The following is a 26545-nucleotide window of genomic DNA, read 5'->3' on the forward strand; positions in this document are numbered from 1 at the left end:
CGGCATAACATGCTGCCATTCCCCTTCTCTTCTTCGTCTCCTTTGCCTCTCAGGCAATCGGGCCCTTCTCCTCAACCAAACCATCTCCCGATTTTGTTCTCAACACATGAAATAACAGGTAATCTCTTTCGAGGTAAAAAAAAAGGGTTTCTTTTTTACCCTTTTGTGGGGGGTGTTATTCAGTTTGTGTATTGCATTTCATATCGTTGTTGAACCAGACAAAAGGGTATTACCTTTTATGACTTTTTGCATAACCAATTGCAAAGCTTTGTTCTTTTGGGGTGCAAATAAAGTTCCTTACAGCAAAAAGTGACCTTTGATTGCGCTCTTAAGATGAAAAATGATTCATCTTTTTCATTTTTTTTCCTGGGAAACTTTGTGTTTGTGTCATTATTATATTCATTCGCCCTATCTCTAATGATGACAAGGGTTGAATTGGATGGAGGCGCATGAGCTTACTGCAATCATTTGTTACCCATTTTTCCTTTGGTTAAAAGGAATGTAAAAAATCTAATCCTTTTGTTCATGATTCTCTCATGAGATTAAGGAAGCGTCGCCAGTGCTTTCCTTCTTGCTCTTCTCTTCACAGAGTAATTACAAGTGTATTAATTACACATCTGTTAGCTTAATCTGTTTTTGTTATTGATCTTAATCATGCTTGCCTCTTAATCATGGAAAATTATTTCATTTCTGCATTGAATAATTATGTCTCTTGTTCTCTTCATTTGTCAGAGTGAATGCAATTACATTATATAATGAATAGCTAAGAGCTTAATTACAAAGTTTAGCTTCCAAATTTTGAAACCAACCATGTGAAAACAGTCCTTGAGTTCCGCAGCTAATTGGTATTGAATGGTTTGCTTGAAATGTAGGTTGAAGAGGATGAAGCTTACCGGAGACGAAAGAAGGGTGGTCGAGAGTTGGAATGGCCATACAATTCCACTAACCTCATATCACAGTTAGCTCAATGTTTTAGTGAGCACATTTTCTTGATAAATTCTTTCAGCATTCCCAATTAGGATGGTCTTAGCTTTCGGCATTCAATTTACAACTCATTGTTTAATATCTCTGATCAGCCTCGTCTGGTTGTAGCTAATGCTATGGTTGGACCACGATCATGGATAGGAGGGCTCTTCAATCGCTTCGTCAAGCGCACTGAGAAGTTTCTTGACTACACTTTGAATCCTATTCAGGTAATTGACAATGTGAAGTTAGGACTGATTAAGACTTATGTACTCTTTTACAAGATGGTGAATGCTTTGATTCATGTAACCAATTCCCTGCGGTTTACGATAGAAAATCGGACTTGCTTGAGTAGAACTGAACTGGTTTTGCCATCGTTTCTTGGGTATTCAGTCTTGTGATGTGCCGAGAGAATTTGTGTGCACTAATGAAAAATTGATTCAGAACTATGGTATTGCTTTTGTTAGGGTGATTTGTATTGATATATCATATATGTATGTATTTACATATATATATTACATGTACATATAAACATCTTCACTCCATTCTCAGCCTCAGTGATAATAAAATTGATATAATTTTGTTTTTCTAATTCTGATCAGCAACAAAGACTTCGAAGGCTTCAAGAACGACTGCACGTACCCTTTGACGAGACTCATCCAGACCATCAGGCACTTTCTTCATTCTTTTAACATCCATATAGTTTTCTATCTTTTCTAACTATGACAGACATGGTTATACAGAAAGCTGAAATGCCATATAAAATTAGAACACAATTGACCTCATGATCCTTTGGTGTCACAGAAAGCGCTCATAAAATTGTGGAACATCGCCTTTCCCAATGTTGTTCTAACAGGCTTGATCTCTGAACAGTGGAAAGAGATGGGGTGGCAAGGTGTTAATCCATCAACCGATTTTCGGTATGCTTCTTTCATTTTTGTTTCACGACTTTTTAACTTGCCATCTGTACATAGAGGTATCTAGGAGACTTGAAAATGATGTGTAACAAATAGCATACCGTAATTTTATTTGTCTAAAATCGAACTTCTCACCTCAGGGGTTGCGGTTTTATTTCACTCGAAAATTTGCTGTACTTTGGCAAAAATTATCCGGTAAGCCCTCTCTTTCTTTTTTGGTCTTTTCTTTTGTGTCTCTATTTTGCAAGAAAATTGTGTTGTTTACTAATTATATAAAAATACAAAATGAAGGCATCTTTTTATAGGTTATTATTTAAGCAAGATGGAAACAGAGCCACTTGGGAATACCCATTCGCTGTTGCTGGTATCAATGTATCTTTTATGTTGATTCAGATGTTGGATTTATATTCAGGTTCGTTGGATTTATGTCTCTTGTAGATATAGTGGTCTGTCCATTGTTCGGACAATCTTCATCATGATATTTTCATGGAAGTCGATAGTGCATGTTTCGGGATGTTCTGCTAGGTTTCGAGGGTCTGACAAGTTAGAAACTTAGAATGCAGACATTTTCGTTGATCGGATCCTCTGTGTTGGAATGTCATCATATTTCATGAATTAACAAAGAATACACAAGCTCAATTTACATGACTCTGTATACCGTTCTTATACAGCTTGCAGAACTACAATAACTGCTACTAACTAAACTAACAGAACTGCCTAACAACTTTACTAACCTCAACTACTAACTATTTCAGTTACAACCAAACGAGCAACACAACTCAGCTATGTCTAACATTCACCCTACTTTTTTTTTCTCTCCCCCAAGGAACGACTGAACATTAAGCTTTGCCCGAAACATCTCAAACTGTGCAGTTGGCAAAGGCTTGGTGAGACCATCAGCTATTTGATGACTAACAGGCACATAGTTTATCAATACTTGCTTAGCTGCAACCTTTTCTCTTACAAAGTGAACATCAAGTTCCACGTGCTTTGTCTTGGCATGGTACACTGGATTTGATGTTATGGCAACAACACTGTTATTGTCACACCAAACCACTGGAGTCCTCGGCTGCTGAACCCCCATGTCTGCAAGCAGTGCACTAACCCATGTTGTTTCAGCAGTAGCATCTGCAACACTCCTATATTCAGTCTCCATGGTGGACCGAGACACATATTTTTGCTTCTTGGAACTCCACATAACTAAATTATCACCAACAAAGATACAATTGCCTGTGATAGACTTTCTATCTTCAGTATTGCCACCCCAATTGACATCCACAAAAGCTACAACATGAAGTCCTGCAACTGCTGGTGCTATGACGAGTCCATGGTTAAGCGTACCTACCAAGTATCTTAAAATCCGCTTAACAGCCACAAAGTGCTCATGTCCAGGCTCATGCATATATTGTGCCACCTTATTAACACTAAACGAAATATCCTTATTAACACTAAACGAAATATCCGGATGTGTATGGCAAGCATACAATAGCGCACCTACCACACTACGATATTCATATGCACTAGTTAACAATTCACCAGCATCCTGTGCAAGCTTTGATGTAACCAGCATAGGTGTAGCTACAGCACCCGCATCTTGCATCTTAGTTTTCATTAACAATTCTAATATAAACTTGCGTTGACTAAGAATCAAAGTTTCACCACATCGTTTAACCTCAATACCAAGAAAAAACACTGAGTTCTCCAAGGTCCTTTAGAGCAAACTTATTACTCAACAACCTAACAACCTCTTCAATCTGAGCACTTGACTCGCCTGTTACCACTATGTCATCGACATAGACTAACATGTATACACACATCCCTTGAACACATCGTATAAAAAGTGATGTGTCTGCCTTGGATTCTTTAAAACCGATTTGCAACAAACATTCCTTCAACTTTGTATGCCAGCTACGCGGGGCTTGTTTCAGGCCATACAGTGCCTTTTGAAGCTTGCATACCAGTATAATGCCATCAGCAGCCACTTGCTCAAACCCGGGTGGCTGCTGCATAAATATCTCTTCATGCAAATCCCCATGCAGAAAAGCATTGTTGATATCAACCTGCCGTAGCTGCCAGCCCCTTGTTACAGCCAAAGACAATATTATATTAAGTGTAGCAAATTTGACAACAGGGCTAAAGGTTTCATTAAAGTCATAGCCTGGCACCTGGGAATATCCCCTTGCTACAAGTCGAGCTTTGTATCGACTAATAGACCCATCTGGATTTTTCTTTACCTTGAACAACCACTTGCAACCTACCACAGACCTTCCTTCAGGCAGTGGAACCAATGACTAAGTGTCATTCGCCTTCAAGGCTTCAAGTTCTGTATGCACATCATTCCTCCAACGTGGTGATCGAAGAGCCTCATGTACATTAACTGGCTCCATTGAGTCACTAACAACAGAAAATACTCTAGGCTTGAAAACGCCACATTTGCTTCTCGTGAGCATATGATGATGATTTATGACACTCTCAGTAGCTCTACTTGCCTCTGCATCAGACTCACCATGCATAGTTAGCTCATCACCACATTCCTCAACACCATCACTGTCAGCTTCACCATTCTAACCACCCTCACAATTTACACGAGAAACTTCATTCTCAGCTAGCCCAGTTGTATCTTCATGTGCTACATCTTCCCTCGAAGTGGCAGTTCCCAATTGAATACTTACCGTAGCACCACCAATTCCTAATCTGCCAATATCAGCAACAAGCTCAAGTGTGCTTAACTTCTAACTCGCAGTAATAGGTGTTACAGTAGAAACAGAAACTCATGAATGGAAAAATAGCCTCATCAAAAATTACATGCCTGGATATGTAAATTTTTCCATCAGCAGCAAGGCACATGTATCCTTTGTGTTGCGGGTTGTACCCCAAAAATATGCATGACTATGACCTGAAATTCAACTTGTGTTTATGAAACATCCTCAAGTGAGGGTAGCACCTGCACCCAAACACTCTCATTAGCTCATACTCTGGCTTCTTTCCCCAAAACTTCTCAAGAGGAGACACACCATCCAGAACTTTCGTTGGCAACCTATTGATGATGTACACAGCGGTAACAGCAACATAGTTCCAGAAACGCAGTGGCATTCTAGTTTGAGCAAGAAGTACCAAGGCTAATTCCACAATATGTATGTGCTTCCTCTCAACTACTCCATTCTGCTCAGAGGTATGAGGGCAAGCTACACGATGAAGAACACCTTCCTTAGCTAAAATGGACGAGAGGCTCCTATACTCACCACCCTAATCACTTTGGACAGCTTTGATAGTCACACCAAACTGAGTCAATACCATTTTTTGAAACTGTCTAAAAACAACCACAGCTTGTGACTGATCCTTTAGGAAGTATACCCAAGAATGCCTTGAATATGCATCAACAAAAGATAAGTAATAACGATAACCATTTGACAACACATGTGCTGGTCCCCAAATATCAGTAAACACAAGTTGAAATGGTGCAGTGTAAACAGTAGTAGAATCAAGAAACGACAGTTTATGACTTTTTCCAATACAGCATGCTTCACACATGTTATTCATATCTTTAGAAAGTAATACATCAAGTGTTTTACAAACACGAGCAACAATATTATACGTTGCATGTCCTAATCGACGATGCTAGAGTTCTAAGCTATTTACAGCAACAACAATATGGGCAGCAGCATTTTGACAAGCACCTGCAACTCGATCTCCTGAGAAAACATACAAGCCATCCTGAACACGGCCACGCAGCAGAATGTCCTTAGTAGCAACATCACACACACAACATCCCTGAGCATGGAATTCAAAGAACACTCTATTGTCCCTAGCAAACTTAGACACCGAGAGAAGATTTTGCGTTATTTGAGGTACATGAAGCAAACCATTCAACAATAATGACCTAGTTGATGTTTCTAACGTAGCATCACCAGTTATATTAACGCGTAAAGAAAGACCATCACCAACCATTAGCTTACCTGGACCACCATGCTCTACCCGATTAGTGATATTACCTGCCTTTGGTGTCACATGATGAGTGGCACCCGAATCAACTACCCAATCATCTTGAATAGTTGTCGAAGCCATGTGATCATGAGAAGCCCCCTCTGTCATCAACTGAGATCGAGACTTATTTGAACAACATTCACAGGCAACATTGTCATAAGATGCAGTATTAGCCCTGGCTGAATCAGTTGAAGACTGTAACTGACTTGCATTAGATGACACAATCTGGAAGTTCTCATCATATCGATGTCAGTATCGATCAACAAGATGGCCTGGTTTTCCACATAACTGACATTGAATTCGAGACCTTCCATGTCCACGACCACTCCTGCCATTAGATCTTCCACCAGAATATGAAGGCTGATGCGATCGATGATAATGCGAATATGTATTAGAACCATCCCTTGTAGCCTCAAAACCACGAGCAACATTTGCGCTTGCCAGCACTACCTCTTCTTGAGCAGTGAATCCTGCTAATTGAGTTTCAGCATCAATAAGAATCGTAGACACTTTTTCTAGAGACAGATTCTTCACTGGTGGTGATCACTGCCATGAAGGGTTGGTGTTCCCTAGGTAAGCGTTTTAGAATGCTTGCCACCTGACCAACAATGGGAACGACACTACCACACGATGCCAAAGCATCACAAGTTTCTTTAACTCGTGACAAATACACCCGCATACTCTCTTCACCTTTCTTGAGAGACTGTAATTTGTAATGCAGATTCATCACTGTTGTTGATGATCTTGTAGCAAAAAATTGTAAAACGGTATTCCACACTGCATAAGCAGTCTCTGCTCCAACAAACTGAGATAGTAAATGGTTGCTAATCGTTGACAATAGCCAAGAAGCCAATGCGTTGTCTTGGGCCACAAAATCCTCGTATTCTTCATTTGGGACCATCGCACCGTTTTCATCAGCCACCATCTCAGGGGGAGGCTTCAACGCACCAGTGAGCAGTCGTTCAAGTCAATGACTACGAACGGTAAGTAATACTTGTTGTTTCCATAGCAAGAAGTTCACTTCATCGAGCACTAGGTTGATCTTTTTATTCGTAAACATCTTGATTCTGCTGGAGGGAAAGGAAACCACTTCACTAAGTGGCATGATCAGATCGGAACATTCAATAAAAGGTCACCAGGATCTCCGGCGATTGATACCATGTTGGAATGTCATCATATTTCATGAATTAACAAAGAATACACAAGCTCAATTTACATGACTCTGTATACCGTTCTTATACAGCTTGCAGAACTACAATAACTGCTACTAACTAAACTAACAGAACTGCCTAACAACTTTACTAACCTCAACTACTAACTACTTCAGTTACAACCAAACGAGCAACACAACTCAGCTATGTCTAACACTCTGCCCCTCTTTTTGCAGAAACACCAAAAAATCTACCAGGATACAATTTCATGAAACTATTAGGAGGTAATGGAAACGAGGATTTGAGTGCTTTATGTTCAAGAGTGGTTGGAACTATGAAACCGACTTGTTTTGCCGGTCCTCGGTATTCGGTCTCACGATCTTGAATGTTTGGAATTTTGCAGAAGATGAAGAAGCCTTCGATATACTATATTGTGTAGCTTTCGAATTGATGGATGCTCAGTGGCTTGCTATGCATGCTTCCTACATGGAGTTTAATGTACTTCTTGCCTCTCTCTCTCTCACATTCACATATAGGCAAACTTCGTCATATCGAGAATTTTCGTTCGTGCAGGAGGTTTTACAAGTAACACGCACGCAACTGCAGAGAGAACTGTCTTTGGACGATGTACATAGAATACAAGATTTACCAGCGTACAACCTCTTATACAAGTAGCTCTGCTGTCAACACTACTAAGCCACCAAAAAAGCCAATTCGTTCTTACCCGAGCAGAGGCTCACATCGTCGAGGCTACGAAGGCACCCGGTCGACTCTAGGTATATTACGAGATATGGATAAGACGCCGTGGTAGGTACTCGAAGCAATATCAATACGTTGTAGCTTTCAGACGCTGCTCCAGTTGGCGGCTTTGTAAATTTCACAGTGCTTGTCTGAAACCAGTCTTGTTAAACCTGAATCATCTGATCTGCCCAACTGTATCTCTCTCTCTCTATATATATATATATTTATATATTTGGTTCATTGGAGCTTCCAGTTTTCTCATTTATGGTTTTGATATGTGCTCTGATGAAAGTTTTTCAGTAAGCATATTGAATCCTTCAAGTAGAGATGGTCGAGAAATCGATCATCCTCATACCAATTGATAAGCCTGGCTATCTGCAGTTATATATATATATATATATATATAGTTTGGAATGATTACAATGTCGTATATATTTAAAATCATTTTTAGTCATCGAAAATGTGCACGCATCCTGTAAACGTAGATAATATAAAATATTGTCACCATTATTTAAAATCAATGCAGTTTATATATAATATAATTTGGATTATTTTTTCCACAGAATTTGTTGATTTTCCCCCCCACACCATTATTGACTGTGCACCCAAGTTTTTTGCTAAAATATAGTCACCTTCTTTTTGTATGAGAATAGTATCCAATACCACGTGTACACGTAAGTTTACGCATTTATGAAATGTAGGTATATATATATAAATATATTAAAATTGTAAGTGGTCCAAATTAGGGTTGTAAACTACTCGAATCGAGCTAGACTCGACTCGAAAATTCGCAAGCCTAAAATTTTCAAACTTGACTCGAACTCGAAACCATGAACTTAAGCTAGAAGTGTGAAAAAGCTCAAAATGAATAAAATTAAACTTAACTCGATTAAAGCCTCAAACTCGAACTCGAATATAAACTTTAAATACATGAAAATCTTATAATTTTTTTAAAAAAATAAAAACTTAATATATTATATTTTTGAGATGCTCAAGAGCTTTTCTAGTCGAGTATCAAATAACTTGTTTATGATCGTTAAGAACTCGAGTCGAGTATTTATTGAGCTTTGACTGAATCGATCTTAAGAAGCTCACGATCTGTCCCGTCTCATTTATAGCCCTAGTCCAAATCATAGAATTAAGAAACAATAATTTTATAATAAGAAAAAACAGAAATATTTTTAAGAATCAAGCTTTGAATCAATTTTAATTTGGAACGGTGCCATGTAGAATTATGAAAGAATAGCTTATAATTATTAACTTAAGAAAAAGCTTAAAGTATTATACACATTTTATCCGATAATACTTGAACTTTCAGTGATATTAACCTAAATGATGAGACATGGTATGTGCTCCTATTCAAAGTCATGTTCCTAAGCAACTGTAGTTATGTTTTCCACAGAATTGGTTGCCTTTGCAGACCGCTATTAAGCATACTAGAAATATATATTTGACCAAACACTTTCTTTTTACTATGGACTAACTTACACTTTTTTTTTAAACATTTGCTGATTAGGGAAGAATAATGAGAATTTTGCTCATAATAAATATTGAACTTAGAGGTGCTTAACGAGTTGAGCAGCTCGTAAGCAGCTCGAATTCGACTCGGTTAAAACTCGATAAACGCTCAACTCGAGTTAGCTCGACTCGAACTCGAATTCGACTCGAGGCCTTAACGAGATGAACCAAGCAAAGTCTAACTCAATTTAATAAGTTGACGAGTAACTGATTAATTTTTTAAAAATATAATTTTAGTAATTACTTCAAAACTATTTCATTCAAAAAATAAATCTAAATAATAATTATTAATTTATTAATAAATAATAAAAAAATAATAAGTTAACTAATCTATTATTTTTTAATAAATAATAAAATATTATTAATTAACAATATTATTTTAATACCAATAAAAATCAACCCTAATATCCTCATATAATATTAGTAAATTTTATTTTTAGTTAAAAAAATAAGGTAAATTTTTTAGTGAACTTAACGAGCAACGAGTTGAGCAGCAAATTTTTTAACGAGCACGAGTCGAGACAATTTTAACGAGCTTAACGAGTCGAGCAGCAAAAATTTTTAACGAACAAGAGTCGAGCAATACCCAACTCGCAATTGACTCGCTCGATAAGCACCCCTAATTGAACACACGTTCTAACTTTTAACCACTTATTCTAGAAATTATTTAGCTAACTAATAGTTAAATTTAATAATGAATGATATTTTTCGTACTTCAAATCTTATAATAATAATAAATAAATTAAAATTTTTGTATTATATTAAAAGTGAATATAAGAAAAGTCTAGTTCTAAAAACCTAGTTTTCTCTCATTGGTGTACTTATCATCTCTTTTTTTTTTGTTTTTATTAATCGGTTGTGACATTAATTTTAACATCGATTGTCGACCTCCGATATTCTTTATTTTCTTTTTCTTTTTTATTTTCAACAAGTTTGCATGTGTTGCACATTTTTCATTTTCCTTATGACATGTTTTCTTATGTTTTTTGGGCTTTTCGGTTTTTTGACCATTTTTTATTTACTCTTTTCCTAAAAATTGATTTGATATCGTCACGATGATTAAGATGTCGCTTATCTAATATCTTGTGATCTTCTCTGCTTTGGACCCTCATATTAAATTTGGATACCCGATTTGTGTTCGTAGATAGTTTTTCACGTCGCTCGAGTCTGATTTGCTGTTTGTCAGTGATCTGTCAATAGCTTGATCTCCTTTTGTGGTTCGTTTACCGATGAGATCATATCTGTTTGTATATATCTTTGTTCGAGTTTCTTGATTAGATTTAATATTTCCTTGTATGGTCCTTATGTGATCTTAAGTTACTAGTTTTGTTTCAATAATTATATAAAATTTCTTAATTATGTGTTTAATTTATGATTGTGATTGTAAATTTTTATTATAATTTGATATATTTTTTATTTTGAATAAAATTAATTACTTCTATAAAAAAATTAAATATATCATAGATCAGTACTTTTTCCACACGTTCAATCATACACCAATTTTTTCCACACCTTATACCGATGCCAAGTAAAAAGTAGAAATTTTGACCAATAACATTCTTCTTTTAGGTTTGGATTTAAATTTCCTCTCCCTCTTCACACACATACACACACACTCATTGACTCATAAAAAAATTCGTAGCACTCAGTCTTGACGAAAGTATACATCTTTGTGATCAAGGAACAAAAAACACACAATGGCTTCCATTTCGGTCTCTGGTGCTTCTCTCGTTTCTACACACCCAACAACGAGGATGTTGAAGCATCACCCTATCCTCAACATCCCATTCGCGAATCCATCTTTATTTTCTCGGAAGATTGATTGGTCGACATGCCGGTCCTCGAGTTACAAAACCCGAGTTGCTAGCATGTCGACAACCACGTCTCCGTCTCCGGTAGGCGGCAAAGGTGACCGAAAGCTAATCAACGTGCGTCCGAATGAGGACGTTGTTAAAGTTTCACCGTGGGTTGAGTACTTACCCCAAGAAATTCAGCCTTACGCTAAGCTTGCTCGTGTGGAGAAGCCTATCGGTACATGGCTACTGCTTTTTCCGTTTGCATGGTAACCAATTAACACTTCATTTACGTGGAATCATGTGTATATATATATATATATATATATATATATATATATCAGTTTCTTGATTATAATTTTGTATACGTATAGATCGGCTACGTTGGCGGCATCCATCGGAAGCCTCCCTGATCACAAGACTTTAGCTGTATTTGCTTGTGCATGTCCACTTTTGAGGGGTGCTGCTTGTACCATTAATGATTTCCTTGATCGTTACTTTGAAAAACTGGTAATTTCTTCTTTATACCTGAATTAAAATGATTAAAACATTAAAAAAAACCAAACCTACAAAGAATTTATGTGAACATCTTTGCTTTTTGTTGCAGGTGGAGCGTACAAAATCGAGACCGATGGCAAGCGGCGCTGTCACACCGTTTACAGCTTGATGTACGAGGCTTTATACCTCTTCCTCATTTGTACCTATCCTCTCATGAAGAGAATGACATATTGGGTAATGATTAGTGATTATATAAAGGATAAATTCTAAATTTTTACCGCTCAAATTTTCTTCTCGTTCTTATTTTGATTTACTCACAGAATTTTTGTCATTAAATACTTGATGCCATTATGACGGGAAAATTTTCTTTTAAAATTAATTTTTTGAAAAAAATCTAATTTCGAATTCTTTTTGATTTTTCAATGATAAATAATGTTTTTTCCAAACCCCAACAATAGAGAAGTAGAAAAAGAGGAAATGAGTAGTATATATTGATTTCACATTGAGCAAAATGTGAATATTATAACTCAAAGTGGTTAGGGTTTCATGCGTTCAAGGTTTAGGGTTGAGTTTTTATGAGTTTTAAAGTAATTTAGGTAAAATCGAAATTTATAGAGTGATAAGAAACAATGGTATGAGTTTATTGATATCTTAAGTGATAAATGAAGACGTCATAGAATGATAATTACAACATCAACGTAACATAGAGATGAAATTGTATCAAAAGGAGAAAAAGTAAAAATGATGTGAATGGCACATGGATTCTATTTCAATAAAAACAAGTCCAAATTACATATGATTGTCAGGTCATCCTTCTATTTACGATTTAACACTCAAATGATTAAATAAAAACAAATACGGCCGACATGGTTTCACTAATTGATGATGATTATGCATCCGCAAGCCTATTTAGGATTAACCATAAAATGGGGAGCTATAGTCGGGTGGCATGCAGTTAAAGGAAACTTGCAACCATCTATCGTCTTCCCACTCTTCCTTTCTGGCTTCTTCTGGACTATTATCTACGATACCATTTATGTTCACCAGGTAAACAAACACAAACAATATCAATAATTTTATCTGCTGCGTTCAGTGTCATATAGAACAAAAACATATTGTTTGTGTATCGGGCAGGACAAAGAAGATGATGTCAAAATTGACATTAAATCAACAGCCTTGAAATTCGGCGAATCAACCAAGGAGTGGATTACTGGCTTTGCAATTGCATGCATTGCCAGTTTTGCTCTTACTGGATACAATGCTGCATTAGGTAATTCATTGGGACATTTCGACAAACACTTACATGTTTAATTAACTAATCCCATGATTGTTTGAGCAGGGTGGCCATTTTATGCGTTTTTAGCAGCTGCATCTGCCCAATTAGCCTGGCAGATAGGGACTGCTAACCATTCATCTCCAGCGGATTGCAATCGGAAGTATGTATCTAACGTTTATTTAAATATAAAATTTTAGGGTAAATTACGCATTCAGTAGCTAAACTATTAATTTCAGTACCTAAACTTTTAATTTTTCCAAAATCATACCTAACGTTTAGTTTTTATTTCGTTTTAGTACCTCACCATTAAAAACTAAACGGGTGGCACTTTTTTAGGGATAAATTGCATAATCCATCACTCAATTGTATTCTAACTCCTATTTTGGTCACTAAAGTTTAAATTTTTAATTTAATTACTTAATTTTCAAATTACTCCTAATTCAATCACTCTAACTTTCAAATTTTTTTATTTTTTTATTATATTTTTTTATTTTTTTATTATATATTAATAAAATAATAAAAAAATGTCATGTAACAAAAATTGTTAATAAAATAAAATAGGCTGATTAAAATAGGAGCAATTTGAAAGTTGAGTAGTTAAATTGAAATTTTTTAAACTTTAGTACCAAAATAGGAGTGATGAATTGTATAATTTACCCATAAATACAATTTTATTAAATTTTTAACAACGATGTACTAATATGAAACAAAAATTAAATGTTAAATATGGTTTAAAAAAATTGAAAGTTTAGGTACTAAAACAAACCAAAACTGATAGTTTTAGTACTAAACATGTAATTTACCTTAAATTTTAAAGTATAATTATTTAAATATATTTTTAAAAATTAAATTTTAAAATATAATTATTTAAATATAGGGTTTGCTATAATATTACAATAAAATCTATTTGAGAATCAAAATATTAATTCATGAATTTTATTGTGTAATTTAATCTCTCTACTTTAGTTTATCAGAATTTGGTTCTTATACTTCAAGAAAATTGAAAAAAATATTAGTTCAATTTATAATAAATACAAGTTTGGTCTGTTTATATATATTATGATTTATTGACCAACAAATCAAGATCGATTTTAGCGGAGGCCCAATATGAGTTAACCCTCCCAACGTAATTTACTCCATATACAAATACTAGGATTCTAACTTTTAATCTCGTCTAAAAAATCCAATGCTTCATCCTACTAGGCATTAGACCATGTTGATTTTTTATCATTAGGCACTAGACCATGTTGATTTTTTATCATTATGAATTCTATTTATTATTATTGGTTAATGTTATGGTGATTCTTGATAATAAAAAATTAATTATTAATAAATCATGGCATGTCAGATAATATAAATTATTAATGTATGACTTTTTTCAATCGGAATAACGGGTCATGCAGTGGCGGAACATAAGCAGTGCCAGTGTGGCCATGTCCCCCAAAATTAAAAAAATTATAATTTAGACCCCTTAAATTTAAAAAAAATAATTTGTCCCCCTAAAATTTTTAAAAACTCAGATTAAGGTTTAATTTCTTAATGTTCTTAATTAGATCTCCTCCCATAATTTAAAAACAATTCTTATTAAACCTCTCAAAATTTCAAAAATTTTAGTTAGAGCCTAATATTTTCCAAAATATATAAATTAAACCCTTCAAAAATTTTGAAAATTTTAATTTAAACTTCCAAATATTTTAAAGTTTTAAGTTGGGCCCTCTAAACTTTAACACCAAGTTCTTTCACTTAACTACTAAAAGGTTTCAATAGCTGCATAGTATTGCATAAAAATTAGCTGACCCTTATTCCCATATGTAATGGGGTAAGGGGGAGGTAGGATAGTAGGCTGCCCCCAACGCCAAGTTGAGAACAGCTTCCGTAGGAGACCTCCGAATTATGAAATGCCTTCCGTGAGACTCGATCCCACGACCCCAAGGTTAAGAACCTTGTGCACTTACCCGAAGACATGTTATAACCGTGGAATCTAAAAATGGCTTCAATTGTGTGTAAATCATGGATGGTCCTCCTTATGATCAACGACTTCACCAAAAATGGTGACCTAATTGCTTTTCTATTTCATTTCATTTTCGAAATGATGAGACACTCCTAAGCGGCTTAGGCAAGGAAGAGCTTAGAATTTTATATTAACAGGATGAATTTAAATTTTTAAAATTTTAGGAGGTAAATTTAAACTTAAAAAATTTGAGTATGATTATCCCACACCTCCAACCATCCCTAGCCCTAGGGTATATATCATATGGTATTATACGAAGGGTGGTAGATTTGATTCATTAACCGTTTTGACCACCTTTAATTATACGAGCTGTCACCCTTGGATGCTTAGCATTTTTCAACATCCATCACTTCCATTCTAGAATAAATAATTTTAAAGTATTGGGTTTTCTTTAAAGTTTTTCAAAAAATTGAGTTTTCTTTTAAAAATATATTTTTAAATTTTTATTTTAAATATATTTTTCTAAATTATCGGAATGTGACGTGTCTCACTTAACGAAATTTTTTAATGTCGTTATGATCCAAACATTTAAAATGATAACGTTTGTAAATTATTCAAAATATAATTTAAACATCTACACAGAAAAACAGTATAATTTAAATACTCAATTTTTATATTAAACCACTGTATATTCAAAACAGACCGCAACCACTGTATATTCAAAGGAATATTTTCACGTGTATATCAGTAGACAAAGTTCAAACATTTTTAAACGCTTACCCTGTCGGCATGGAAGCATTACCTGGGAAGTATTTTTTTTTAATTAATATTGCAATAATAATGAAGTTGCACAAGTGGTATTAATTAATTTGACACAACTCCTACTTGTTCTCTTATTCAAACACAGTCCACAGCCACCGATGACGGCTATTAAATATATGTTATGTTCAAAACCTTTTGGGTAAACTACGCGTTTAATATCTAAACTATAATTTTTGGTTCATTCTTATACTTAGATTTTTATTTTTTTAAAATCATACATAAAATTTAGTTTTTGATTCATTTTATTATCCCAGTTCAAAACTTAACGTTAAGTTTTGAAAAAATTGAAAGTTTAGGTATTAAAACGAATCAAAACTGATAGTTTAGGTATTTAACGCATTAAGTTTTTAACAGCAGATACTAAAATGAAACAAAAACTAAACATTATGTATGATTTTGAATTTTTTTTTGAAAATCTAGGTACTAAAATGGGCTAAAATTAATAGTTTAGATATTAAAAGAGTAATTTACCCTAACTTTTTGTTAACCAAAGACCTCGTATATATACACTCATCAAACATTTGTAGAACTTCACTCTTGACCAAAGTGTGCGTCTTCTTTATCAAGGAACAAGTACACACACAATGGCTTCCCTTTCGGTCTTTCTTGCTTCTCTATTTTCTACACACCCAACATCAAGGACGTTGAAGCACCGGCCTGTTTTCGGCACCCCGCTCACGAATCCATCTTTGTTTTCTCGGAGAATCCATTCGTCGACATCGCGAAACTTGAATTACGAAACCCGAGTCGCTTATACGTCGACGACGGGGTCTTCGGTAGGCAAAGATGACCATACAAATGAGGAAGTTGAAGTTTCATCCTGGGTTGATCACTTACAGAAAGAAGCTCAGCCTTACGCTAAGCTTGCTCGTTTGGATAGGCCCATCGGCACATGGTTATTCATGTTTCCCTTAACATGGTAACTAACGTAGCACTTCATTTACGTCGTTTTTTTTACCGTGTGTGAAAACTTTTAAAATATGGGTGATGTTCATGTATATATTCTTCAATTGTTTTAATTGAAGTTTATGTTCGTATAGGTCAGCTGCGTTGGCAGCAACGGTTGGCAGCCTTCCTGATTTCAAGGCTTTAGCTGTACTTGTTTGTGCATCTCCACTTTTGAGGGGTGCTGCTTGTACCATTAATGATTTCTTAGATCGTGATCTTGATAAAATGGTAATTTCGTCTCTATAAATTTAGAAGAAATTTTATTTTGAATAGTCTGGTAATTTCGTCCCTATAAATGAACATCTTTAATTTTGATTGGTGTATGTATATATGCAGGTGGAGCGTACAAAACTGAGACCACTTGCTAGTGGCACTGTCACACCATTTCAAGGACTTTGTTTTTTTGGGTTTCAATTACTTCTATTTCATGGAATTCTCCTCCAACTCCCCTACAATAGGTCACTTTGATTGCTTCAATTTCTGTTCATATATTATTAATATTCTGTAATCAAATCATTCAATTTATCAACATAATTATACTTGATAATACCTTAATTGGTTTTGGTATTTTTTTTGTTTACAGCTTGATGTACGAGGCTTTATACGTTTTCCTGCTTTCCACATATCCTCTCACGAAGAGAATTACATATTGGGTATGTATGTATGTATGTATATGCGATGTTTGAAAGAAGTTCATATAGGGTTGATGATATGATATGATATGGTGCAGCCGCAAGCCTATTTAGGGTTAACCATGAACTGGGGAGCTATAGTCGGGTGGCATGCTGTTAAAGGAAGCTTGCAACCATCTATCGTCTTCCCACTCTTCCTTTCTGGTTTTTTCTGGACTATTATCTACGATACCATTTATGCTCACCAGGTAAACAAACACCAACAATATCAATAATTTTTATCTGCTCCGTTCAGTGTCATATAGAACAAAATACAAAAACATGTTGTTTGTGTATCGGGCAGGACAAAGAAGATGATGTCAAAATCGGCATTAAATCAACAGCCTTGAAATTCGGTGAATCAACCAAGGAGTGGATTACTGGCTTTGCAATTGCATGCATTGCCAGTTTTGCTCTTACTGGATACAATGCTGCATTAGGTAATTCATTGGGACATTTCGACAAACACTTACACGTTCAATTAACTAATCCCATGATTGTTTGAGCAGGGTGGCCATTTTATGCGTTTTTAGCAGCTGCAGCTGCCCAATTAGCCTGGCAGATAGGGACTGCTAACCTGTCATCCCCGCCGGATTGCAATAGGAAGTACGTATCTAAAGTTTATTCAAATATAAATTTTAGAGTATAATTGTTTAAATATATTTTAGGGTAAATTTCGTGTTTAGTACCTAGACTATTAGTTTTGATCCATTTTAATACCTAAACTTTTAACTTTTTCATAAATATACCTAAAATTTAGTTTTGTTTCATTTTATTCTCACTGTTAAAAATTTAACGTCAAGTTTTAAAAAAAATGAAAGTTTAGGTACTAAAATATACCACAATTTATAGTTTAGGTACTAAATACATTAAATTTTTAGTATTGAGGTACTAAAATGAAACAAAAACTAAACATTAGGTATAATTTTGAAAAAAATTAAAGTTTAGGTACTAAAACGGATCAAAACTGATAACTTAGATACTAAATGTATAATTTATTCTGTGTTTTAAAATATTTACATCCGATACAAATTCGAATTTTTGTGGATGCAGGTTCATGTCCAACAAATGGTTTGGTACCCTAATTTTCAGTGGGATTTTATTAGGAAGGGTCTTCTCTTAATTTTGTATGAACAAAGGGCCATTAGACTCCATACCTTAGCTATTAAATAGTACTCTCTATCCGTCCCATTTATATTGTCCATTGTTGACTTTTCATGTAATTTTATATTGAATATAATCTGCTAATTTCTTCTCTGTCAATGAACATACTTAATTTCGGTTGGTGTATATATATATATAGTTATATATATGCAGGTGGAGCGTACAAAACTGAGACCACTTGCTAGTGGCACTGTCACACCATATCAAGGACTTTGCTTTTTTGGCTTCAATTAGGCTTAAATATACCAATGGTGCCCAATCTATGCTTTTTTTTTTTAGTTTAATACCTAACGTTTTATTTCATTACTCAAAATGGGTCAAGCTGTGACGGACCGTTAAGTTTGGCCTTTAAGTGACACGTGTCACAATCTAGTACTTTTAAAAATATTATTTAAAATTAAAAAAATTATATATATATATATATATATATATATTATATATATATATATATAATAAAAGAAACACGCTTTTTGAAATAAACCCAAAACTTTGAAAACCTTCATTTCAACCCCTAAACCAACGTTGATCGTCCCTTTTGCAGTCGACGAAGCTCCATCTGACCTCCCCTCCCCTCGGCGACCAAAACCCCTATGAAAATCGTGACTGATCAATGGTCGATCGGCCGTAGGAGTCGAGTGAGATCACAATTTTCATCATAGAGTTCATGGGGTATAAAACGTTGATTCGTCATAGATCGATCATCAACTGATCACGATTTTATGGGACTTTTAGTCACCGAGGGAAGGGGAGGTCAGGTGGAGCTTCATTGACGACAAAAGGCGGTGTCCTGCATGGGTTTAGGGGTTGAAATGAAGGTTTTCAAAGTTTTAAGTTTATTTTAAAATTTTTGTTTTTCTTTTTAATATATATAATTTTATTTTTTTAATTTTAAATAAAAATTTTAGGTAAAAAGGTAACTTTTGCCCCTATAGTAGACCCAATTTATCACTTTTGCCCCTATCGTATTTTCGTATCAATTTAACATTCGAAGGCAAAAGTGAACCTTTAGTCAAATTTTTAAAATTGCCAGGTTGTGACACGTGTCACTTAACGAGAAAATTAACGCCGACCCGAGCACCTAAACGAGTAACGGAATGAAACGTTAAGCACCAAACTAAAACGAAATAAATGTTAGTAACTAAACCGGAAAAAGACATAGGTTGGGCACCTTTTTATATTTAAGCCTTTCAATTACTTCTATTTCATGGAATTCTCCTCCAACTCCCCTACAATAGGTCACTCTGATTGCTTCAAATTCTTTTCATTTACTTTTCGTATTTTAATATTCTATATTCAAATCATTCAATTTATCAACATAACTATACCTGATAATATATTATTTTTAGTCAATAAAATAAAATATTCTATTATATATATATATATATATATATATTATGGTTGATCCTTTTGAATTATTTAAATTTCGATCTAATATTAGTTTTTGTATTTTTTGGTTTACAGCTTGATGTACGAGGCTTTATACATTTTCCTGCTTTCCACATATCCTCTCATGAAGAGAATTACATATTGGGTATGTATGTATGTATGTATATGTAATGTATGAAAGAAGTTCACTTAGGGTTGATGGTATGATATGATATGGTGCAGCCGCAAGCCTATTTAGGGTTAAACATGAACTGGGGACCTATAGTCGGGTGGCATGCAGTTAAAGGAAGCTTGCAACCATCTATCGTCTTCCCACTCTTCCTTTCTGGCTTCTTCTGGACCATTCTCTACGATACCATCTATGCTCATCAGGTGATAACATCAAAAGATGTATATATCAGTAGTTTTGTGCCAGTTATACTTAGTGCTTGATGTTGGTAGAAATTGGTCAGGACAAAGAAGATGATCTGAGAGTGGGCATTAAATCAACAGCCTTGAAGTTCGGTGAATCGACCAAGGAGTGGACCAATGGCTTTGAATTTGCAGGCATTGCCAGTTTTGCTCTCGCGGGATACAATGCCGCATTAGGTACTATTTAATCACTTGCCATTGCTTTTGGTTTGGACATTTCAACAAACACTTTGTGTTCAATTGTTTTGTTCACAATTGATTTTCCTTTTTTGGGGATGAGGGTGGCCATTTTACGCATTCTTAGCAGCTGCACAATTAACTTGGCAGATTGGAACTGCTAATTTTTCATCCCCAACGGATTGCAATCGAAAGTAAGTATTTAATCCATATTTAAACACATTTAACATCATCTAAACATCACCGATAAATTAAATTATATTTTTTCTCACAGGTTTGAGTCGAACAAATGGTTTGGTGCCTTAATTTTCAGTGGGATATTCTTAGGAAAGGTATTGCCTTAGTTGTTTGTGAACAAAGTAATGTCTCAGGTTCGAGTCTTTGTTAATGCATAAAATCTTCGATGGGAGACTCACCTACCAAAATTAAGTATATGACCCGAATCAATCTAGATTAATCAAAACTAAACTTTGAAACTGGAGGGAAACAAAAAAAAAAATTAAATCCACCGTTTAAATATCCCCTAAATTTCCCAGGAGGCGATTAACGTGCCCTGGCGTGAACGAAAGCAGTATAATCCGCCTGTCAATTGCAATCGACTTCAATCCAAACTTTAAGTCAAGTCACCTAAAATTCCAAGTTAAGGCAATCTTATTTCACAATTCAAAGTTTAATTTTTACCACCTTCGGTCATTTGTAATTGAATTTCATATATATAAAAGAGGAACTTGTGGGCTGTAGAGTGTTTGGAGGAGGATAATACTGAATAAAGTAAAAATATTGGCATTTCATTAACACAGCTTGGAAATTATGGACCCATGTGCTTTGCTTTCTTCATGTTTTTGACTTGCAAGAAACTCCTTGTACCCATCTTAGGAAAACGGTATATAAATTTATATAATAAGATTATTTTAGTATTGGAATGAGTGCCAGAGCAACAGTTTAAGTACGTACTCATCTTGAAATTTAATTTTTTTTATTAGTTATTAATTTTATTAATTGTGTCTATCCTGAATTTTTTTATACCTACAATGAAATTTTATTTGTAGTTATCCCATTTAAAAGTTTTATGTTAATACATATGTGCCCACCATCCTGAAAAATATTTTTAGATTCACCAGTACTATCGGAATAGTTATATAAATTGTGAAACTGTGGTCTAATATTGGTCAGGACGGAGTTTTGATATCATACAATCCGACAAGGTCTCAACAGTTGTTGGACGACGCCCAACGGTGAAGCACGTAAACTGGCTTAAAAGAGTTGCAAAAAATAAGCCTAAACTCACTACTCATACCCCCCCAGGGCTCCCCGCTGAAATCCTGTAAAAATATTTTTAAAAATATAAATAAAATAAAACAAGTCAATTCCATGGGACAATAACAACTTCAGCCGCGTCGAGTCCCCGTGAAGTAGTTGAAGTCATGGTGCTGAACCCTAAGTTGCTTTAGCCACGAATCCGCCACGCTCAAGAGCGACGCTACCTTATCCCGGTCCATCCCGCAATTTCCCGAAACCCACACGTCGCCTTGCATCTTGTAAGTGGCCAACCCGAATGGCGGAAGCGAGATGCCATCGCCTTCCTTTCGCACACCCTCGACGTCGTCGTTGTCTGGGTCCATATCTGATCCCAAAATATAACATTATCACCAAACCGACCATAAGCAAAAAGCTAAAAGAGAGAGGTTGAAAGAACCACCTTGGAAAGAAGAAGATAGTGTGTGGTAAGTAAGGAAGCATGTGGACAAGTCCTTTATGCTCCTCGCCATGGGAATGTGATAAATCGGATACCTGTTATTAATACGAAAATAAATTATCAATAAAAAATATAAAATAAATATTTAAAATATAAGAAAATTTAGATAATTTAAATTATTTAATGGGGATAATGACAAGATCGAGATTTGACGGTGAAGGATAGATACCAGGAAACTGCCATCCAACTGGCTGGAGAAAGATCAACGCTCCTCAATGACATCAAACCTGGGTATCTTCCACATGATCCCTTAATCTGCAATGGAGAATTGTTCATGTTGAAAGATCAAAACTTTCATTTTTTCTTCTTCTTCATAAGATGGTTATGATAAACCGATAGCTCGAAGTACCTTATCGGTGAGAGGGACTCTTCCATACGGAGTTGATCGCTCGAAATACTCGAAGTAAAGGCATCCCAATCTGTTATTGACATACCAAACGCTGTCTTGCTCGGACCCGCCGTCCTCCGACGAGCATCCGTCCGACCTCCATAACTTGTCGCTCTCGCTCTCGTAGCTGCCCAAATCACTGAGCGAATCCGTCTCTTCCCTGACCGGAGAATTGCTGGTGAAGATTTGGATGGCGGAGAGATAAGGGACATAGTACTGGACCAAGTTTTCGTCGTCGTTCAACACGATCGGAACACCGGCACCATACGCACTCCATTCATCATAAGAACTCCAAAGGTCAGATAATGTGAAATATTCAACGTTTTCTCTCTCCCATGGATGCCATAAACGATTAAGGTTCCTAATTTCACTCTGCAGAACAGAAAAAAAAACATCAAACAATTATCAAAATAACAGAGTATGAACACATGATAAAAAAACAATGCTTTTTCTCCCTTTTTTTGCTAACCTTGGGAAGGAATTTGGATTTGACTGTTGGGGTTGTGCAATGGAGGAAGCTTTCGAGGTTTGATCGAGTTAACCCAGTGTAAAAAATCATGACTTCCAACAAGAAACAGAGATATCGAGATTTTGTTAGAAAAAAATCAAATATGTGTCTGAAGAGAAATCGAAATCCAGAATTGTAGACGTTTGGTGATTCTAAGGAAAGAGAAGAGGGAGAGAAAATAAATGAACAAATAAAATAGCTCTGTATTCGACCGAGTCTTTGTCTAATTCAACTCCTCCCAGTTCATGCAAAACGAAACAACAATCCAAAAAAAAAAGGATTTCTTTTTGTTTTACTTTCCTTTGAACTTGAAGAAAACTCAAGCCCACTCTGTTTTGATCAAAGAAGAAGAAACAGCTTCGGAAAAAACAAACTTGGATTCTTTCAAGTCAACTTGAGAAACCCAGTAATCAAATGCAGCCAAATTAATCTGAAAACTAGAGGAAGCCCGAGAAAACGATGGAAAATTTATAAGTTTTCTGGGTAAAAGATTTGATGGTATTGAGTCTTTTAAATTGTATAATAACGAAATTCAAAGGGAAAAAATATCAACTTTTTTTCCGGGAAAAAATATCAACACAAAGTCGTTAAAGGAGAAAAAAAGTCAGAGACTACTGTTTCGGAAAACAAAATCTTAATATACAGGAAAAATAATTAATCGATATAATATATTTTTGTTAAGTTTAATCCCAATTAAAGCATTTAATATAAATACTTTTTTAAGGTGATAATTAAATAAACTTTAATTAATATCTATCTGTATCAGTTGAGTGAATCCCAATTAATATACAAGAAAAGAAAAATAGGTTATTAATTAAGAATTATTAGTGGTTTCCGGAAAAGAATTTTATTTAACTTTTTAAAGATATAAAAAGGAGAAAATTTGTTTCATTTCATTCAATATATTTTTAATAAGATTTATACATATATAACATATCATAATTTGTGAAAATAATTTCTTATTTCCAGTTCCATAAAGATATTTTGTGAAAATATTTTTTACTTTTCAATCTTGATATAAATATGTAAATAAAATTTACTTTATTGGAACTAAATATAAAACCTTACCGAAGACGTGACCCAGTTGGCAAAGCAAGGGCTCTTGGGATTATGAGCTGGTCTCATATCCTAGGTTCGAACCGCGTTGGTTGAGAATCTTTGAAAAAAGTGGGGGGACAGAGTGGTAGGTTCTTTGAGCCCCTCCGGAGATTGTTTTGTAGGGTCGGGTTCTTTAGCCTGACTTTGGGAGGTCCTACGTTATCAAATATATATATATATATATGACCTTATTTGAAGAAATCCGAAAAAACTTAACATTGAAATTTTAAATTAATACAATTGTAACATTAAATTTTAATAGTGAATTCGATAATATCATTAAATTAATAGTAAGATAAATGATAGTTTGGTGCTGACAAAAAAAAGTTAGTTTTTTCTTATTTCACTTTGTCATTTCATTGTAAAAGTTATTATTATTTGATCAATATTTAGTTATCGTAAAAACTAGTCACTCTTTGACGTATCCTAAGTACCAATGAAATTACAAAAACCCTTTAAAAACTTAAAAAATTAAATAAAAATTCACCATTTTTAGGGGTTTATTTAAAAATTTAAAAGATGAGAATCATAATTTTGAGAAAACGAATAATATACCTTAAAATAGTCTTATTGGATGACTATAAGAGGAGATTAAAGTATTAACACGTCGAATCTTTTGATGGATTTTCGTCGATTTTTAGTGAGTTCCATGAGGAAAAAAAACTATCTGAAGAGAATAAAGAAGAATAAAATGCGAGCATAGTGGCGGAGTTTATCTGCGAGGCACACATTTTATTTATTTATTTGTTTGTTTGATTAAACTAAGGTGATTACAAAAATAGTATCTATTCTAAATACTCTCAATCATTTGACGATGAACGCTCAATCACCCTGCTGCAGTCGTTGGTGCTCAAATTCGTGACCTATGAGAACAACAACTAAGGGTGTTCATTCAGTTAAAACGATGGTCGACCGAACCGAAATACCCTTAACTGAATTAACCGAATTGAACTTTTTTTTGAAAGTATTAACCGAACCGAATAAATTTTGGTTAATTCAGTTAATTTTCGGATTAACCGATTTTTTTAGAATTTTAGAATTTAATATTTTTTAATTAAAAAATAATAATTTACAATTAATTTAAATAATATCTAATTATAAATAATAGCTAATTAATTTGATTCAAATGTTTTGCATTTATTATTGAGATTATTTTAATTAATTAATATTGATTTGGGTTTTAAATGGATTGGGCCAGCTAAGTCTCTTAATATAATTATATTTAAAGGTTAATTCGGTTAATTCAGTTAATTAACCGATTTTAAATCGAATTAACCGTTAACCGAATTCTAAAAAAATCATTAATTGTTTCCCGACCGATCTAATTCGGTGACCGACCGAATTAACCGAACTAATTCGGTCCGGTCGGTTAATTCGGTTAAAACCGAATTTTGAACACCTCTAACAACAACGATTCCTTTAACTATTGAAGTAAGTTGGTCCGTGCCATTTTAATAAAATTCTTTCGAACAAAATCATTTGATTAATGTTTAATTTGATTCAGTTCAATATTTATTAAAAGATGAGGTGGTCAAATTATTGTTATAGATAGGCCATTTTACAAGCGAGTGATGTGAGTGGTTAGTTTTTATAATTTGAGTTGCGGCGATTAATTACTCCAAAGAGTCTTAACCTAACCACCACCTGAGGATGAAAGCTGACCGACGCCATATTTTCCCATCTAAAACCTTAATGCCATTAATATCCACGCCTCATACTTTTCAAATTGACACTTTGTTTTCGGTCGCTGTAATGGGGTCATTGCCATTTTGTTTAGAAAGATTTATGGTTGGGAGTTCAATCTATTTTTCTCTCTCTCTCTCTCTCAATAGATTAATGGTGCAAACTGCTCTGAGTTCCCCGAGTTTCTCAAACCTCAACTGCCGCATGGCCGTCGTGAAGTGAGCATAACAAGAGAGCGAAGGGGATTAACATTTAGAAATACAAAATTAAATATGTACTATTAGACATGTCTTTTGATAAGAGGGTAATGATCATTTTGGTGACGACATCTTTGATGCATGCTTCTGGTTTGCCATACCCATCGACATCATCCATGTAGAAAGTATCGCATAAGCGTCGGCAGTTAAGAACTCGGTTGACGATTTGGCGTGGGATAGGCGTTAGCCTCAGATAACCACGGTTCAGGTCCTTGGAAGCAGCCTCGATCATGTCTTTGTAAGCTTCCTGTCTCGTCACACTGTGAACACTAATTTTTCATTTTACTTAAATTATTATTATTAAAATTAAAATTATTGTTATTATAAATATTATTATTATATTATTATTATTATATTATTATTAAATAATTATTACAAACCCAAATAATCAGGCCCATTTTACAAGCCCAAACCCTAAACCCAATTAGGGTTTTCATTCATCTCTAGCCGCCTCATCATCACAGCCGTTGGATCTGAGAGATCC

General features: G+C 34.7%; 4 protein-coding genes across 7 annotated transcripts; 3 read left to right on the forward strand and 1 right to left on the reverse strand.

The window, feature by feature from the left end:
* The first annotated feature begins 1082 nt into the window (after positions 1 to 1082).
* On the forward strand, positions 1083 to 25785 carry LOC120199786 (ELMO domain-containing protein A-like). The gene is made up of 9 exons (XM_039200804.1): positions 1083 to 1193; positions 1566 to 1634; positions 1768 to 1883; positions 2021 to 2075; positions 2172 to 2292; positions 7252 to 7299; positions 7419 to 7513; positions 7589 to 7723; positions 25752 to 25785. Exons 1-8 carry the CDS (start codon positions 1101 to 1103, stop codon positions 7688 to 7690), a joined length of 699 nt encoding a protein of 232 aa, XP_039056735.1. The 5' UTR covers positions 1083 to 1100; the 3' UTR covers positions 7691 to 7723; positions 25752 to 25785.
* On the forward strand, positions 10972 to 11734 carry LOC120199685 (4-hydroxybenzoate polyprenyltransferase, mitochondrial-like). The gene is made up of 3 exons (XM_039200703.1): positions 10972 to 11327; positions 11442 to 11577; positions 11675 to 11734. The coding sequence occupies exons 1-3, from the start codon at positions 10972 to 10974 to the stop codon at positions 11732 to 11734; spliced, it is 552 nt and encodes a 183-aa protein (XP_039056634.1).
* Positions 16151 to 20746, forward strand: LOC120199784 (4-hydroxybenzoate geranyltransferase 2-like). Of its 4 annotated transcripts, XM_039200800.1 has the most exons (9): positions 16151 to 16533; positions 16655 to 16790; positions 16899 to 17020; positions 17146 to 17215; positions 17293 to 17442; positions 17538 to 17673; positions 17743 to 17810; positions 20537 to 20565; positions 20646 to 20736. In XM_039200800.1, exons 1-9 carry the CDS (start codon positions 16199 to 16201, stop codon positions 20713 to 20715), a joined length of 1116 nt encoding a protein of 371 aa, XP_039056731.1. In that variant the 5' UTR covers positions 16151 to 16198; the 3' UTR covers positions 20716 to 20736. The 4 variants fall into 4 exon arrangements, with proteins under 4 accessions (XP_039056731.1, XP_039056730.1, XP_039056732.1 ...); XM_039200799.1 differs by lacking the exon at positions 20537 to 20565 and having other exon boundaries at positions 17743 to 17839; positions 20646 to 20746; XM_039200801.1 differs by lacking the exons at positions 17146 to 17215; positions 17293 to 17442; positions 17538 to 17673; positions 17743 to 17810 and adding exons at positions 19859 to 19928; positions 20006 to 20155; positions 20236 to 20371 and having other exon boundaries at positions 20475 to 20565; positions 20646 to 20741.
* On the reverse strand, positions 21660 to 23331 carry LOC120199785. The gene is made up of 5 exons (XM_039200803.1): positions 22985 to 23331; positions 22477 to 22887; positions 22297 to 22382; positions 22071 to 22162; positions 21660 to 21995 (listed from the first exon to the last, which is right to left on the reverse strand). The coding sequence occupies exons 1-5, from the start codon at positions 23072 to 23074 to the stop codon at positions 21760 to 21762; spliced, it is 915 nt and encodes a 304-aa protein (XP_039056734.1). The 5' UTR covers positions 23075 to 23331; the 3' UTR covers positions 21660 to 21759.
* Positions 25786 to 26545: the final 760 nt, after the last annotated feature.

Source organism: Hibiscus syriacus, unplaced genomic scaffold (assembly GCF_006381635.1).
Source record: "Hibiscus syriacus cultivar Baekdansim isolate YM2019G1 unplaced genomic scaffold, ASM638163v2 tig00005465_pilon, whole genome shotgun sequence".
In the NCBI taxonomy this organism is placed as follows: domain Eukaryota; kingdom Viridiplantae; phylum Streptophyta; class Magnoliopsida; order Malvales; family Malvaceae; genus Hibiscus; species Hibiscus syriacus.

What these genes read in the sequence shown, in the direction of transcription:
- LOC120199786 (XM_039200804.1), top strand. Translation starts at nt 1,101, where the DNA reads ATGGTTGGACCACGATCATGGATAGGAGGGCTCTTCAATCGCTTCGTC. An exon ending in AATCCATCAACCGATTTTCG is followed by an intron (nt 1,884 to 2,020) that starts GTATGCTTCTTT and finishes TTCTCACCTCAG; the next exon opens with GGGTTGCGGTTTTATTTCAC. An exon ending in ACTTTGGCAAAAATTATCCG is followed by an intron (nt 2,076 to 2,171) that starts GTAAGCCCTCTC and finishes TACAAAATGAAG; the next exon opens with GCATCTTTTTATAGGTTATT.
- LOC120199685 (XM_039200703.1), top strand. Translation starts at nt 10,972, where the DNA reads ATGGCTTCCATTTCGGTCTCTGGTGCTTCTCTCGTTTCTACACACCCA. An exon ending in ACATGGCTACTGCTTTTTCC is followed by an intron (nt 11,328 to 11,441) that starts GTTTGCATGGTA and finishes GTATACGTATAG; the next exon opens with ATCGGCTACGTTGGCGGCAT. An exon ending in ATCGTTACTTTGAAAAACTG is followed by an intron (nt 11,578 to 11,674) that starts GTAATTTCTTCT and finishes TTTTTGTTGCAG; the next exon opens with GTGGAGCGTACAAAATCGAG.
- LOC120199784 (XM_039200799.1), top strand. Translation starts at nt 16,199, where the DNA reads ATGGCTTCCCTTTCGGTCTTTCTTGCTTCTCTATTTTCTACACACCCA. An exon ending in CGAAGAGAATTACATATTGG is followed by an intron (nt 17,216 to 17,292) that starts GTATGTATGTAT and finishes GATATGGTGCAG; the next exon opens with CCGCAAGCCTATTTAGGGTT. An exon ending in TGGATACAATGCTGCATTAG is followed by an intron (nt 17,674 to 17,742) that starts GTAATTCATTGG and finishes TTGTTTGAGCAG; the next exon opens with GGTGGCCATTTTATGCGTTT.
- LOC120199785 (XM_039200803.1), bottom strand. Translation starts at nt 23,074, where the DNA reads ATGATTTTTTACACTGGGTTAACTCGATCAAACCTCGAAAGCTTCCTC. An exon ending in GAGTCCCTCTCACCGATAAG is followed by an intron (nt 22,383 to 22,476) that starts GTACTTCGAGCT and finishes TCTCCATTGCAG; the next exon opens with ATTAAGGGATCATGTGGAAG. An exon ending in AGTTGGATGGCAGTTTCCTG is followed by an intron (nt 22,163 to 22,296) that starts GTATCTATCCTT and finishes TATTAATAACAG; the next exon opens with GTATCCGATTTATCACATTC.